General features: G+C 43.2%; 1 protein-coding gene across 1 annotated transcript; it reads right to left on the bottom strand.

Moving 5' to 3' along the window:
• Positions 1 to 188: 188 nt before the first annotated feature.
• Positions 189 to 14,597, bottom strand: OSGIN2 (oxidative stress induced growth inhibitor family member 2). Its single transcript, XM_088537017.1, has 6 exons — positions 14,557 to 14,597; positions 11,991 to 12,145; positions 6,231 to 6,367; positions 4,622 to 4,813; positions 3,865 to 3,956; positions 189 to 1,843 (listed from the first exon to the last, which is right to left on the bottom strand). The coding sequence occupies exons 1-6, from the start codon at positions 14,592 to 14,594 to the stop codon at positions 799 to 801; spliced, it is 1,659 nt and encodes a 552-aa protein (XP_088393143.1). The 5' UTR covers positions 14,595 to 14,597; the 3' UTR covers positions 189 to 798.
• Positions 14,598 to 15,264: the final 667 nt, after the last annotated feature.

The raw sequence follows: 15,264 nt of genomic DNA, 5'->3' as shown, positions 1-15,264 counted from the left end.
CAACATTTTTTTTTCATTAGAATATTAGATACTCATCATATTGACACCGTAATAAGAGCACTTACATCAGCACTTTATTGTTTGCGTTAATCATACCACTGCAGAGGAACACATCTCAGGTTGTATCTCTCTGTTCTGCCCCAGCTCGAAGCATACCACTGAGAAAACATTAATGCATTGACATATCATGCAGCAAAGGGGAAGGCTTATTCCTTTATTCCAATTCTCCAGTAGGATAATTTGTAACTGTTGAGCAATATGCCTCTGCTTACAGAAATCTTGCTTTAGTAAAGGCCATTTCACTAAGTGCTCAGAGTATTACTGTGTTACTGCGGCAAATAAATAAATCCTTGTTTCAAACAGAAGGCTCCAAACTTGCTTTGGGACCAAGAATCATTTTATACTACTAGAGATTTCTGCTTTTAGAAGTTAGCTGAATTTCAAGCTAAGAATATTTTGTGGAATTTGACACTAAAATGCAAAGCCATGGTGGCAGGCTTGTTTTTCCCAGAAGAATTCTGCTCTTTGAGCTGAGCAAGGGATGACAGGCAGGTCACTATAAGTTAGTCTCGTTTTCTGTTTATCTGGGAGCTATTCCAGTCGAGTAGGGATCAGTTGTAATAGCAGACCAATTGCTGTATTTTGAAAAGATGAAGCATTGTAGTAACAGCATCCTTTACTGAGCAATACAAGTGCAGGTTACTTGTACACAACAAAAATGTGACTACTAATGACTTCTGTTGCGAGGCTGTTAGACTCCATCTGTAATTCCATCCGTGACGGTTCCTAATCTCTCCCCTATGGTACCCCATCACCTCCTCCATCCCTGCTTTCAATCAGTTCGTGCTTCTTCTTTTGTCTTATTGCCAAGCATCGTGTAATGCCCAATGCACCTCCTTTTAAAAACCGTACAAAATTGTCTCCAACCAGAGGACCTAAAGCGAAGAGGTTGGCTTCTTTAGTGCACTCATAAGTATATGGGTCGATCTCGATGGGGTTCCCCTTGCACGTGATGGGCTGATTCGCGTGATGCCCTATGCCATGTCCTTGGTCCTTCAGAAAGAAAAGATTTGGATGAGATCCTATCAGAACTAAGGCTAGAGAAAACTTCAAAATTTTCTTCAGTCCGGAGGCACTCTGAAGAACACATTTCATTTCAGGCTTGAAAGAAAGCACATTGTGTTCAGGGAAACTGGTGTAAGCAGGATGCAGACTGGAATCTACAGAATGTGACTGAGTGCACATCATGTGATAGACTTTGTGGTACTCAGGATAAAGCGTTTGGGGTAACTGCTTGAAAATCAGACTGGTGTCAGTAACTCTTCTGCGAAACACGTGGATCACAGGGATGTTGTTGTTGTAGGCACACAGGACCGCGTCAGCCGCCGTGAGCCCGGCGCCCACGATCAGCACAGGGTCTGCCTTCCCACGCAGCTTCCCTTTGCTTACGGCAGCTCCAAAGTCAGTCATGGAATGAAGCACAAAAGGAAAGTCCTCTCCCTCCACCTGTAGTCGGCCGGGGGAATCAAAGGTCCCAGTCGCGAGGGCCACGTTCTCAGCAAAGAGGCAGAATGGCACGTGGGAACCATCTGCTGCTCTCTGATAGCCTCTGACTTCCCAGTTTCTCTTAATCAGTGATTTCTGTCCCTCTTCCATTTCCATTTGCAAACGCTGGGTTGAATTTAGTTGACTTCCATCTTCATCATCTGTTCCTCGATAGAGTCTGGATACCGATGTTATGTAAACATTGTCTCTGAAGTTCTTTTGGAGGCCCATGACTTTGACATAGTGCTTATAATAACAAGCTATTTCTTCTGGCATTACTCGGTCACTCTTTATATTTCTAAAACAAAATTGAAAGGTTCCAGTTAATATTTGGCTGTACTGGTAGCAGCATCACACTTGACAGACTACTTGACTCAAATTTCAGAGGGTTGATACTCAGTATTAACTAACAGAGTTCACTACCGTCAAACTCATTCAAGATGTTTTACGTACTGATTCCTGATGTACAAGACAAGATTTACAACACTAAGAAACAAAAACTTGAAAGTGCTGAAGTAACAAGCAAAACCAGCATAAAAACATTCTAACAGTATCAGAGCAGGATAGCAATTCTCTATGGGAAGGTTTCACAAAGCCAGTTTAATCTCATTGCAGTCAGCAACACAACACCAGCAAAAACTGTGCTCAGGGAGAACAGCTTTACTTGGGATAAAGTTGTCTCTCTTAAGTGCCATCTTTGAAAGTCTTACGTTCACTATATTGTGTTTGCCAAGTACAGTAAGGAATACTTCACTCACACATCCCTTGCTTACAGCTAAAATCAGTAGGTATCAAGTAGTTTCATATCACAGAACTTTAAGTCCCACAGGAATTAAAAGAGCAAATATTACAGAGGAAGTTAGAGTGATTTTGATGTTTGAATATCTAATTAAAAATAGTTCACTGAGATCCTGATATATGATCTATGTCTTTCTCATTGTGTTTGCTGCCTTATCACTTATTTAAAAAGAAAGCTGAAAAAATAGTTATCTTCAGCAATCACATTAATTTGGCTGCTGCTCTTTTAAAGAGAATTCTAGGAGACAGCCAAAAGAAAAATTAGTACTGACCATCAGGGCTGGCACTGAATTATGCTTAAAAGTATATTTACAAGAGGTCAGGCTACTTATAGATTACCAGGATAATAGTATACGTAATAGTAAATGTTCAGGTTATTACTCTGCAAAGCCCTGTGAGATACTTACTGAGATGATCATGATCTCTTACAAGGAAACTGAGAAAAATGTTTACGTGACTAAAAGTTTTCACATGCAATCAGTACATTTAAATATATTTGTTTAACTGTAGTAAAACAGGTCAGCATTTTTTAGTATTGTTCTAATTTAAAATATAAACAAATTAGCTACAGATAATAAGGATCTTATAGGACTTAAGCTACTAAGGAGGCAAGATTACTGCGGTTATCTAAGTACACGATTAAAGTACAAAGGTCCTGTTTCTTTACTGCAAATGTTGTCCTAAAACAAGGAGCTACCTGCTCTTAAAGGTTGCTTTAATTCCATTCCTTTAATTCGAACCAGATAGAGCAGAAGAAATTATTCATTTTACTTAGAACAAAGCTAGGAAGATTCAGATTTTAGAAGAAGTCTATCTAAAGGGCCCAAGTTTATGTTTTAACACAAAGGCTTTTGTAAACTAATTGTATATCTGATGTTTGACTGAGCTCGTGTAAGATAGTCATCTTATAATTTCTATTTTTACAGTCTCTGAGGTTGTACAAGATAGTATTTTTTTTTCTTTAAAATTTGCTCAGGGAACTTACTACTGTAAGTTCTCTTACTACACAGAAAAATACTTAATTATTCTTTTAAAATTAAAACCCACATATAATTTTTAGATGCTGCAGCACTTTTTTAGAAAGCAAATGCTGAAATAAATTTTCCCAAATTAAAAAACAGCTACCAGGCACAGCAACTTAAAAAAGAGGAACTCACAGTAGCTCTACAGATTTTAAACTCCTCTCTCAATTCCGATCAGAGCTGCTTATAGAAACAGCACTCCTCTGTGCTGCCCAGCACAGTTCTTCGTGCAACTTCGACAGCTGCTTGCAAACATGGAATTGTTTTATATATATTTTCAATGCATTCAAAATCCATTATTTTGGCCAACCACTGCCAATCTTCTTCCACCAGAGCATATGGGGGTGAAACATTTCCACTGTCATGAAGCAATTTATTAAACAAGGCAAAAAAACCCACTCCTGTAAGCAGTGAAGCTGTTTTGCAGTTCTTAAAACAAGGCTATCTGGATTCTCATAGCAGCTACATATCTTTCAAATATGCCAAGTGATATTTTTACCTGCGTATGTTGGCTGCCCACTCTTTAAATGCAAGTCCAGGCAATTCCATCCAGTCTCCAAAACTGATTGTTAACATAGAGCCTTCCATAGACTGCGGTGAAAAATAAAATGTGTAACCAGATAATTTTTAAATTAACATATTTATGTAAAACATGGAGAAATTCTCATTATACGCAGGGTAGTAAAATACTAGAATATAAGAATATGTGAATACTATATGAAGTGCTGAGGAAATAAGCTTTCATATTACAGTTAGACACTCTTTTAATAATCACATGATCCAATAAAGTTATCAGAGAAAAGCAGAAAGTGGACAGAAAACAAAAGAAAAATGAAAGTGAGTTACTGAAAACTCCAAACAGGTATAAGAAAAGGCTGAAACCAATGGGATAGAACACTACAATTCAAGACAGCTTAAAGCACCTGGAAATAATGCAAAGATAGAAGAAAAGTCTCAGCAAATACATTCCATTATGAATCTAAGATAACAGGGGAGGAAAAAAAAAAAACCTAAATCAAAACAAAAACTAAAAAACAAAACCACGCAGACACAAGACTACATTCATGCTCACAAATCCCCTTCATGGGTAACTTTCCCTTCCTCTTTTTGTATTTCTAACATATTTGTGCTTTGGTAAGCTGAACAGTTGGAACTGCAACAGCCATTAGTATCTAAAAAACAAGTCTAGAGAGCAAAACCACCGAAAACACAAAATTATAAAGTTATCCTGCAAGTGACACACAGAATTTACTTACATGCCAGGCCCCACCAGGTGGTCCTTTACCCAGCACTATATGGGGAATATAGTGATGTTGCTCCAGCTTCCAGTGCAGCGTGGATGGGTAGTCGTATCCGAAGTCGGCATCGGGATGCAGCAGCGTATCGAAAAGCACCGCCACGGGGTTGGGGGAGCGCCCCTCGAGGCCTTCCGACAAGTACTCGAGATCCTAAAACATGGGAGAAAGTTCTCCATGTTCACGCAGCTTTTACCACACGTGGTATCACTCTGAGGTACAGAAGTTTAATTTCAACAAAAAGCAAAGAATTTAAGCTGGAATTTAAGTACAGATAAATATTTAATGCAGAGATGCGCTCAAAACTTTTTTTAAAAAAAATAAGCAAGATTCAGGATTTCTAAAACAATGCAATAACAAATATTTGAAGAGAATATGGAAGCCACGAGGCCAAGTTTTACTGACAAAAGATAGTTTAGCTTCCCAAACTGGGAAAAAGATTGAGAGGAAGAGGAGATAAGAAGAACATGGAGTGTCTGTAGCCAAAAACTAAGGCACCTTACTGTCCTGCCAAAAAATCAACCTTGATACTTAAGATCAACATCCTGTGAGAACAGTGTGGCATTAAAACAAACAAACAGAAACACACAGCCAAAAGACTCTTACTCTTCCACTAGAAATACACATGCATGCTTCCAGTCCAAACAAATCATAGATCATAGAGACAATGCAGTTCATAATAGCGCTGTCAGTAATCAAGAGTGGAGCGAGTAGAAGATAGCAATGTGGCAAACAAATTGTGGAAGTGTGCAGAAAAATAACACACAGGAGAAAAATAGTGGAGGAGATTTAACCATTCAAAAAAGACAGAAAAATCAATGTATACAAGGATAACAATGAGCACAAGAGTCACTGTGACCAGAACACAAATAGTGAAAGATGTGTACTGTTCAGAAGAGAAAAACACGTTCATCTCTCATGTTACTGAAAATTGAGTTCTAGGAAGAACTGTGCTACTTAGGAATAGTCTAGACTTGAAGCCTGCATACTTAAGTACATTGGTAGCAGGAGTCCCTTAGTCCTTAATGATGGTACCAGCACGTGAAAGTCAAGATTCCTTCATCAGCTACTCATTGAAAGACCAAGTGCTGCTTTATACAGTTTTTGGCAAGTAATTAGGACATGACAAGCAGTTTTTGGTGTGGCAGTAACTTGATTCTATTTAAATTAAGTTGCTTATTAAATTAACAGAAGAACAAAAGAACTTGTTAATGCATTAGAAATATAACTAGGTAAGTACACTAGCTTTCCACGATGAAACATGGGGGGATAAATAGTTTTCACCTGAAACATATATAAATTTGTTAACAGCTACTGAAGAAAGTATATACTGTCCTTAAGAAAAATGAAGTCAACAGATCAAGCCAATTGCTTGAGGCCACACAGTTACTGAGCTTTATTGGGCCTATTCTTTGCAGCTTAAGAAAGTTAAGCCTTTTTTTTTGTGCATGACACTACTTTTATCAAAACTGCAGAAGTATTTTAAACGGGATCACGACAGAAAGCTTACTGTTCTGTAACATATTTTGTAGGAGGAAAAGATCTGGGTAAGACGGCAACGAAAGCTTACTTGATCAACGATGGAAAGATGCCGAGCTGCTTCCAGCTTCGTGTGCAGCACGGGGTTTGGATGCACGGCCTCAGGAGACAAGTACGGCCTGTATCCAGACAGCAGGTAAGAAAGACAGATTCCCGAAGGGCCATTTCCTATTAAAGGAGAAAGCCAGTAAAAATATAAGCAAAAGTTTACATGTCACCAAATAAGCAGAAGTAAAATTATACACTGGAAATATAGTGTGGCACCATTCCTATTCAAAGAAGCTTATAATGTTTGCAGTAAACTAAAACCTGCCTGGAACTTCCTCCAAACAGACTCAGTAAAATCTTTTTCAGATGACAAGAAATTAGCTTAAAAGTACAAATATAGTATTTAAACTAATTTTAAATTTTTGATTACACTACCAATGAAATGCAACACATGGAAACAAATTTGTATGTATGTCTGTTCATGACTGTTTACATTATGCAACAAAATTAGAATTTAAAAAAATCAATAGCTTAGCATGCAAATTCACCAGTGCTGTATGAAAAGGATAAAATTTGGTCTACCTGTCAATCACCCATATGTGAATAGTTTTACCATCTTACAACTCTTGTGTTCCACTTAGACTGGGTACTGCAGAAAACAGAAAGACAACCACGAGCGTGTGCTACTTAGGTGTGACCACTAGAGAGGAAGAAATAAACCACAAAAACAAAGCTCAAAATGGTCCCAGTCTGAATGAGAAGCTACAGACCCAGCACGACAGACACGTAAAAGCTGAGCGAGAGCACATACATACAGCAGAAAAGTGCTAAAGTACATTAAACTCATTTAAGACCATGTTCATCCTTAACCATATCAGCACCAGTATTCTACATCCTTATTTGTTTTACACTATTTTATAATTTATTTGCATAAATTACTGTAATTTTAATATCCTGTTTTTCAAATATCCCAAATAGATGGGGCAACTACATAAGTTAGCACAAATATCAGGTAAATATTTCTATTCCTTTGATCAACACCAAAGAAAGTAAAGGATCATATTTGTCACATGCAAATGCTCAAGGTCTTGGAGTAATGTTCATATTGCAAAGTCAAAAAGCAAGACTTACTAAATACTATGTCAGAAAAAAGGACATGATATGATACCTAACATAAACGTGTGACTATGTACTGTTGTTTCTATAGCTCCCCTTCCTCATGAGCTGAATGAGAAGCACAGTGTTATCCTGATGAGACACTACTCAACATTTTGTCTTTGTTTTCGAGCTGAAGTGGCACACACAGTGCTCTAGCTATTCACATTCTGAGCTAAAAACACAATCACTGGTTTCTTCAGGGCTTTCATACAGCCTCATGATTGGGATGTTAAGTTCTTGCTTCCTGCCCTTTCAACCCTTCTTTGATCTCCTTTCACTGTCCCCCATATCTTCTCACCCGCTGCTTCCGTCACTAGTTTCCAATCCCACTTCTCCAATGCCTCCCTTCTCCAATTTCCAAGCCCTTACATTCCCTATCAGTTTGCCTAGTCCCTATATTCTGGTCCTCCTGTCCACTCACTCTCTCAAATTGACCTCTAATCAGCAAGTTTTTCCAGAGGTCTAGAAAGGCCTAGAACCCAACATATACATGAGACAGCACAATGATTCCTTGAAGTGTCTCTTATTGAATGCATACCTTTTGCACCAATATATGGAGGCAGAAGCAATACAGTACTTGCCAGAAAACTGTATACTGTAAGGAGCATTAAGTACTGGGAGAAGGTTACCTAGGAAAAATGTGGATTTCCAGCACTGGGATCTCAAAGTTAGAACAAAAACCTGTAAGGAATGGTTTAAATATTTGTGACCCTGCCTATGTATTTTCCAGACCGCGTTCATCCCCGTTTGTCCATTTACAAAGAAGAGCTCAAAGGGTCTTTCAGACAGTAAAGCTTCCTTCTCAAACCATCCTACCCTCCCACAAACAGATGTCAGCAAGAGACAGCAGATAACACTTCAGTTTAAAGCTCAGGATGGATGCAAACCCCTCTTAACATCTACTTGTCATGTCAGATGTGAGAGAGAACCTTAACAATGCACTGAAGCCACCTATAATAAAAAGGAGATGAACTATAGACACAATCAGAGTGTTTTCGCAGTTTCAGGAGTACTCCCAAGATTGAATTATATATTTAGTGACTTTGAGGAGAATTACAGGGGGAAAAAAAATAGAAATTTAAACCTGAAGAGTTTGGTCTTTATTCACACACAATACTTCCCATAATGCTTCTCATCATGTCTGGGAGATTAGATACTATTATATAAATTTCAGGTTTATAGTCAATATATTCCCAATATCCATAGTCCTATTTAATTTTGCCTAAGTTTGGAAGAAACTTCAGATCAACAGCAACCTACAGCAGAATTACCTTTGCTTTATGTGCCTAAATTTAAAGCAAACAACCAAAGATTGTTATTTGGCTGAAAATTTAAGACCATATTGTGTTTACCCTGTAACGATCAAAGCTTGTGCAGGAGATGAAAATGTTTAGCACAGAGCATCCTCTGGATTTCGAGCTCCTACATGAAATTTTGCACTTCCAACTCATCCAAATAGAATTTGTTTCTTCACCATTTCTTGGGGGAAAACAGATACAGCAGCACAGTACAGAATTTACTTAAAATTATCACCAGTAACACAGTACTCTATGCCAAACAATTTATCCAAATAAGAATCAAATCATAAATGAGACCTCATACAGCAAGAAATGAAATGGTGAAACTAAAGGAAGGGCAATATAAATTAACATTCAACCATGAAGTCAATTGTTTGGACATATGTGCCATCTCCCTCTGATTATTACAATGGTGCTATGAGAAGGTAACGCTGGGAAATTAAATAAGAACTTTTTAATATAATGATGTACAGAAAACTGCAATCACCAAGATATTCCAGAAATGAAAGAATAGCATGGAGAAGATCAAAACAGGGAGCTAAGGTGGGGAAAGAACCTACTTCTGTGTTCTGCTATAGTTTTATATCATATTAGGTCCTTTCTAAGGCTTCTTCAGCCATCTGTGAATTAGAGATAATAGGCTGTCAATGGAGAAAATCGACTTGAGATTTTTTCCTAATATAACCGAGGGACAAAAAAAAAAAAAAAGACATTCAGGCAATTTGGATAACGTATTTGTTTGCCACTGGAGACAGTCAAGGTAGTTGTGATTGGTGTGAGCACACAGAAAGGAGTTTTAGACAAAGCAAGTACTGAGCACAGGTATTTGCATAATGCATATTTACAAGATCAAACAGTGAGTCATTAACCATATGGCAAACCTATACCAAGGTTGAGCAAATGCCAGGAAACTGCTGCTGCTCAACTAGGATGCAGATTTCACCAAGTGATTCATGTCTGCCACATGCACGTTAATGTATTACACGAGCACTACTTTGAGCTATCACTGAATAGAGCTTTGAGAAGAGGCACTGCACAAACACTGCTATTGCAGAGCTGCGTAGGTTTAATGTGAACGTATCACATGGAAACATCATTCTCTGCATTATCTCTCTGCTTGCTTGCTGTTGGCTTGCTGTAGCCCAGATAACTCACTGAAGGCCTCCTTTACTCGAGGCCTTTCCTTTATCCTTTCATCAAGTCCTGGCAACAGGGAATTGGCGACCTCCTGTGCTGAGAAATCCTGGCCAAATACAAACCATCCTGGCACTCTCACCACAAGCTTTCCACCTAAGGAGCCTGTTCCTTCTTCTGTCCCTAGCCTTGGCAAGCCTTTACAACAACAAGGCCTCAACTATTTAAACAAGACTACACTTTCATAGAATCATAGAATCATAGAATGCTTAGGGTTGGAAGGGACCTCTAGAGATCATCTAGTCCAAGCCCCCTGCATACGCAGGGACACCTAAAGCACGTGGCACAGGACTGCATCCAAGCGGGTTTTGAAGATCTCCAGAGAAGGAGACTCCACAACCTCTCTGGGCAGCCTGTTCCAGTGCTCTGTCACCCTCACTGTTAAGAAATTTTTCCTTAAGTTCCTATGGAATTTTTGATGTTTCAGTTTCCGGCCATTTCCTCTAGTCCTATCAGTGGCCACCACTGAAAAGAGACCATCCCCGTCCTCTGCACTCCCTCCCTTGAGGTATTTATATACACTGATTAGATCCCCTCTCAGCCTTCTCTTCTCCAGGCTGAACAGGCCCAGCTCCCTCAGCCTCTCCTCATAGGTCAGATGTTCCAGGCCCCTGATCATCCTTGTAGCCCTGCGCTGGACTCTCTCCAGCAGCTCCACATCCCTCTTGTACTGTGGAGCCCAGAACTGGACACAATACTCCAGATGCGGCCTCACCAGGGCTGAGTAGATGGGCAGGATCACCTCCCTCGACCTGCTAGAGACGCTCTTCTTAATGCAGCCCAGGATCCCATTGGCCTTCTTGGCCACGAGGGCACACTGCTGCCTCATGGTCAACTTGTTGTCCACCATGACACCTAGGTCTTTCTCCGCAGAGCTGCTCTCCAGAAGGTCGGTCCCCAGCCTGTACTGGTGTCTGGGGTTATTCCTCCCCAGGTGCAGGACCTTGCACTTGGCCTTGTTGAATTGCATGAGGTTTTTCACCGCCCAGTTGTCCAGTCTGTCCAGGTCCCTCTGGATGGCAGCACAGCCCTCTGGGGTATCGGCTACTCCTCCCAGTTTGGTATCATCAGCAAACTTGCTGAGGGAGCACTCTGTGCCTTCATCCAGGTCATTGATGAATAAATTGAACAGGACTGGACCAAGGACTGACCCCTGGGGGACCCCACTAGCCACAGGCCTCCAACTAGACTCTGCACCGCTGATCACCACTCTCTGGGCCCTGCCATCCAGCCAGTTCCTAATCCATCTCACTGTCCACTCATCTATCCCACACTTCCGGAGCTTGCCCAGGAGGATGTTGTGAGGGACGGTGTCAAAAGCCTTGGTGAAGTCGAGATAGACGACATCCACCGCTCTCCCCTCGTCTATCCAGCCGGTCATTTCATCATAGAAGGCTATCAGGTTAGTCAGGCAAGATTTCCCCTTGGTGAATCCATGCTGACTACTCTTGAGCACCTTCTTGTCCTCCATGTGCCTGGAGACAACGGCCAGTATGAGCCGTTCCATCACTTTTCCGGGGACGGAGGTGAGGCTGACTGGCCTGTAGTTGCCTGGGTCCTCCTTCTTGCCTTTTTTGAAGACTGGAATAATTTAATAATTTGAACTTTAATAATTTGAACTCGCTAATTTGACATGGATTCACTTTGGTGCAGACAAACAATATTTATGTAACAGCATTGGATACAACAGAAAGAAAAAGGCCATTAATGAGGAAGTTTTGTACCTGAGCAGCATACAACACATATTTTACTGTATGTGCTCAGCTGCCCCAACTGACCACACAAATTTCTACCAGTGCAGCACCAGCAGCTTCTGTGTGACCTGATGCAGATGTAACAGCAAATCCAGTCCTGTATGACCAACGCTACAATCAAAACAGTTCTGTTAATACTCATTATTTGTTGTCAAATGCAGTTAAACTTCATCAAACCACATCTTTATTGCAAACATACTTCAACAGCAAGTATTTTAACAAAATTCAATGATACTGCTGTTAACCACAAGAGCTGTATCAGTCTCAAAGTTATTTGCTGTGCCAATTATTTAATTATAAGTAGCTTTGTACAGCAGGTCTGCAGAGGCAATCACAGTCCCAGGGAATCAAAAAAAAAAAAAAAAAAAAACCCACACAACAGGATAAAACAAACCTTACCTATTATTACTACTGGCAGAGTGAGCAGAGGGTCCCCAGGCAGGACAGTTTCTTCTATTAAAGGCATTCTTTTAATCTTGCTCCCAAGGCTGTCACCAAAATACTGGGCAAAGGAATTCAAAAGTTGTCCTTCGGTTTCAGGGCTACTGTAGCTTCTAGTGCAAAAAAACAGAGGGGATATGGCTGAATTATGATCAGAATAGCTCCTTCAAAAATAAAGTTGCTTTGAGAGCTACGGAATTTGCAAAAACAAGGGTAAAACAGATACTCCTCCTCCAGAACACAGAGTATTACTCTTCGGTACAGCTTTTCTAATAGAAGTAGAAAACAAAAAGTTGTTTCCTCAAGAAAGTCTACAGAAAGATAACACATGGACAGATGGCTCCACGGAAATGCAGGTCCCTCCAATTTAGGCATATACAAAACCAGCAAAGTACAACCAACAACAAATATTATTCTGCTCAGCAACACAGGGGAATTTGGTTCTCAATGGCCTGATCAGAACAGGAGAGACAGAGCCTGTGCCTGAGCAGCTAAGGCACAACCGGAGTCACCTGCAGCCACCAGCCTCTGTCCCGGCAGGGACAGGCCCTGGCAGCGCTGGGAAGCCCAAGGAAAGTCTGATCCCTACAAACACCAGGTGTAACCTGTTCTATCGCTGATAGGCATCTAGAAAGGGAGCTGCCACCCATGCCTGGGTCAGCTCTTGCACAACAGCCTGTTGCCCCAGGCAGGGGGCTGCGCGGGTCTGTTACCCAGCTCGGAAGCCCCTCCAGGTCTTTAGAGCAGCACACACTATCTGTGCAGCTAAAGAGGCAGCGCCAAGTTTAAAAAAGTGTCACTGGCACTTACTTTAGGTGGGCCTCTGAAATAAGGACTTAACAATAACTTTTTGAAGGGCAACGCTCCGATTATGTATTTTTCCTGTAAAGAGAGCACACATCTATTTCCTAAAAATCTGCAAGCTCTAAAGCTGTTCTAATATTTCAAAAACTGTTTTCTCCGTGGGACCTAAAAGCACGAGCTGCATCCTGTTCCCGTTGCCTTCAAGCATGGCCTGAACCCCAACCAGGCTCACGGTTCTGCTACGAACTTCAAAACCCCAAACAAACAAAAAACCTTTCCTCAGTTCTAAACCGAAGGTAAAATTAGAGACACAGCAGCACGGCAACAGCACCGCTGGTACCTGCTGTGACACAATCCTACCGGGATCATTATTCCTTTGCTAAAAAAGTTGGGAAAAAAGCTCTTCTCGGGCATTAGTAATTTCAGAAAGCACAGGCTTGACGTTTACAGCCGCGCAGGAAACACAGATGCAAAATTTGCAAGTTATGACTTTGGTGATGGACTGCCCTACAGCCGCACACGAGCTCGTGGCGGCAACGGAACGGCTGGAGCTGCGCGGGGGCGCAGGCAGCGCCGCCTCTGCGGCCGGAGCCCCGCACGGCAGCGGGACCCGCCGGCCGGGCTGGCCACGAGCGAGCCGCCCCACGCTGCGGAGCGCTGCCCGGGAGCACGCGCTTTGCGGCGCTCTCACTGTCTCTGCGAAACTGAAGCACTGGGAATTATTCTTCCATGGGGTGCACGCACAGGTTGCAGACGAGCCTAGCAGTAAAAGCGGCTTCGGTAGCGTGCGGCCGAGCACAGGTCGAGCTCCGAACCCAAATTCTGCAGGGCACCGGCGCCCGCCGCACACCTTGGCGAGGGCATCACCCCCTGGGCGGGCTCGCACAGCCCCGGCTCCCGGAGCGGGGTGCGGGCGCTGGGCGGCAGCTCCGCAGGCAGCAGAAACCCTCACATTAGAGCAAGGAAACTCCCCCAGGATCCGTGGGACGAGGGCCAGGACCCAGGCGAGCCCATCACCACCCGGCCGCCTCCGCTCACCTATCACTGTTACCCATCACTATTTCTGCATTCTAATGATTTCAATGAATTACTTTTAAATAGCTTTAAAAAAATAGAGCACATACAGAAATGACCCCTTTAGAGGCAAAGAATAAACCTTTCCTTATACATCCTAATTTGCTTATTTAGATAAGTAAGCAAATTTTCTTTTCAAGAAATAGCTCTAAGGCATCCTGATAGATCTTTTGCATACTTCCCCCCCCCAAAAAAAAAAAAAAATGAACAGACTCTACCGGGTACTTAACAGAAACTCATTATAACTCATTATATAAAGAACACACTACTCATTTAACGCTGAAGCCTGCACTTCGTGGAGCGAAATTCAACATCACCAGAACATTAAATAATAATAATAGTAATAATAACAGCAATAACCACGGCGGCACGAGGGCCCGGGGCCGGCGCGGCCCGCGGGGGCAGCCCCGCTCCGCAGCACCCCCCGCCGCAGCGCGGCCGCCAGCGCCGCTTCCCCGGCCGCGCGGGAGGAGCCGCCGCCGCCTCCCGCCTCACCTGCCGCCGCCGGGCCCGGCGCGCCGGGCGGGGACACGGCGGGGCCCCCGCGCTCGGCGCCAACGGGCGCCCGGCGGCCGCGGAGGCCGCGCTCGCCTCGCCCGCGGCCCGCGCTGCCCGCCCGCCCCGCGCGCGCGCCCGCCCGCCTCACCTCAGCGGCGCGGCGCAGCGGCAGCACCACACGGGCATGGGCGGGCGGGCGGCGGGGCCTCCCGCGCCGCCTCCCGCCGCCGCCACAGTGGGGCCGGCGCCGCCGCGTCCCCCCGCCCCGCTCGCACGCGGCAGGAGGAGGAGGAGCCGCCGCCGCCGCGGCCTCCGCCCCGCGCGCTGCGTCGCGGGGGAGGCGGCGCGGGGAGACCCGCGGCCGCGCGCGCAGCCCCCAGGCCGCGGCATTGGGAGGGAGCCGGGGCAGCTGCCGGCGAGAGCGAAACCGCCCCCCAGCGTCTTTATTTTATTTTATTTTATTTTATTTTATTTTATTTTATTTTATTTTATTTTTGTTTTTAGCTTTTATTTTTATGTTACTGTTATTGAGGAGGGAAGCACCTCACTAGTCGCTGAGGGGACTCACCCAACGTTGCCTGCCTGCGTTGGTTTCCCGCTGGGGCTTGCTCATTTTGCTCTGTGAAATCGACAGAATTGGAAATCTATGGGGCAGAAGGCCGGCCAGACTAGGAGATTTCCATGAGCCATTTGACTAATATGTACCTCTTGAGGAATTACATATTTAGTTGGCTGTTTCAAATGATACTTTCATAATAAATATTGTGCAGGTGTGCTTATTTCAGAGAAGCCGTTTTCCAGCCTTTCCTTGGTGGTGGAAGGGCTGAAGGCCCCTCTGGAGACACTGCAGGCAGGG

The sequence above is a fragment of the Tinamus guttatus genome, unplaced genomic scaffold (assembly GCF_059628265.1).
Source record: "Tinamus guttatus ecotype Peru unplaced genomic scaffold, ASM5962826v1 Tinamus_guttatus_pri_ptg000713l, whole genome shotgun sequence".
NCBI classification, from domain to species: Eukaryota; Metazoa; Chordata; class Aves; order Tinamiformes; family Tinamidae; genus Tinamus; species Tinamus guttatus.
The sequence above is the reverse complement of the archived record's forward strand: the minus strand, read 5'-3'. Positions and strand labels throughout refer to the sequence as shown.

Excerpts from the sequence above, each read along its gene's own strand:
- OSGIN2 (XM_088537017.1), bottom strand. The coding sequence starts at position 14,594 with ATGCCCGTGTGGTGCTGCCGCTGCGCCGCGCCGCTGAG. Across the intron at positions 12,146-14,556 it reads CGCTGCGCCGCGCCGCTGAG|AAGCTACAGTAGCCCTGAAA; the intron begins GTGAGGCGGGCG and ends TTTTTGCACTAG. Across the intron at positions 6,368-11,990 it reads TCTGCCAGTAGTAATAATAG|GAAATGGCCCTTCGGGAATC; the intron begins GTAAGGTTTGTT and ends CTCCTTTAATAG.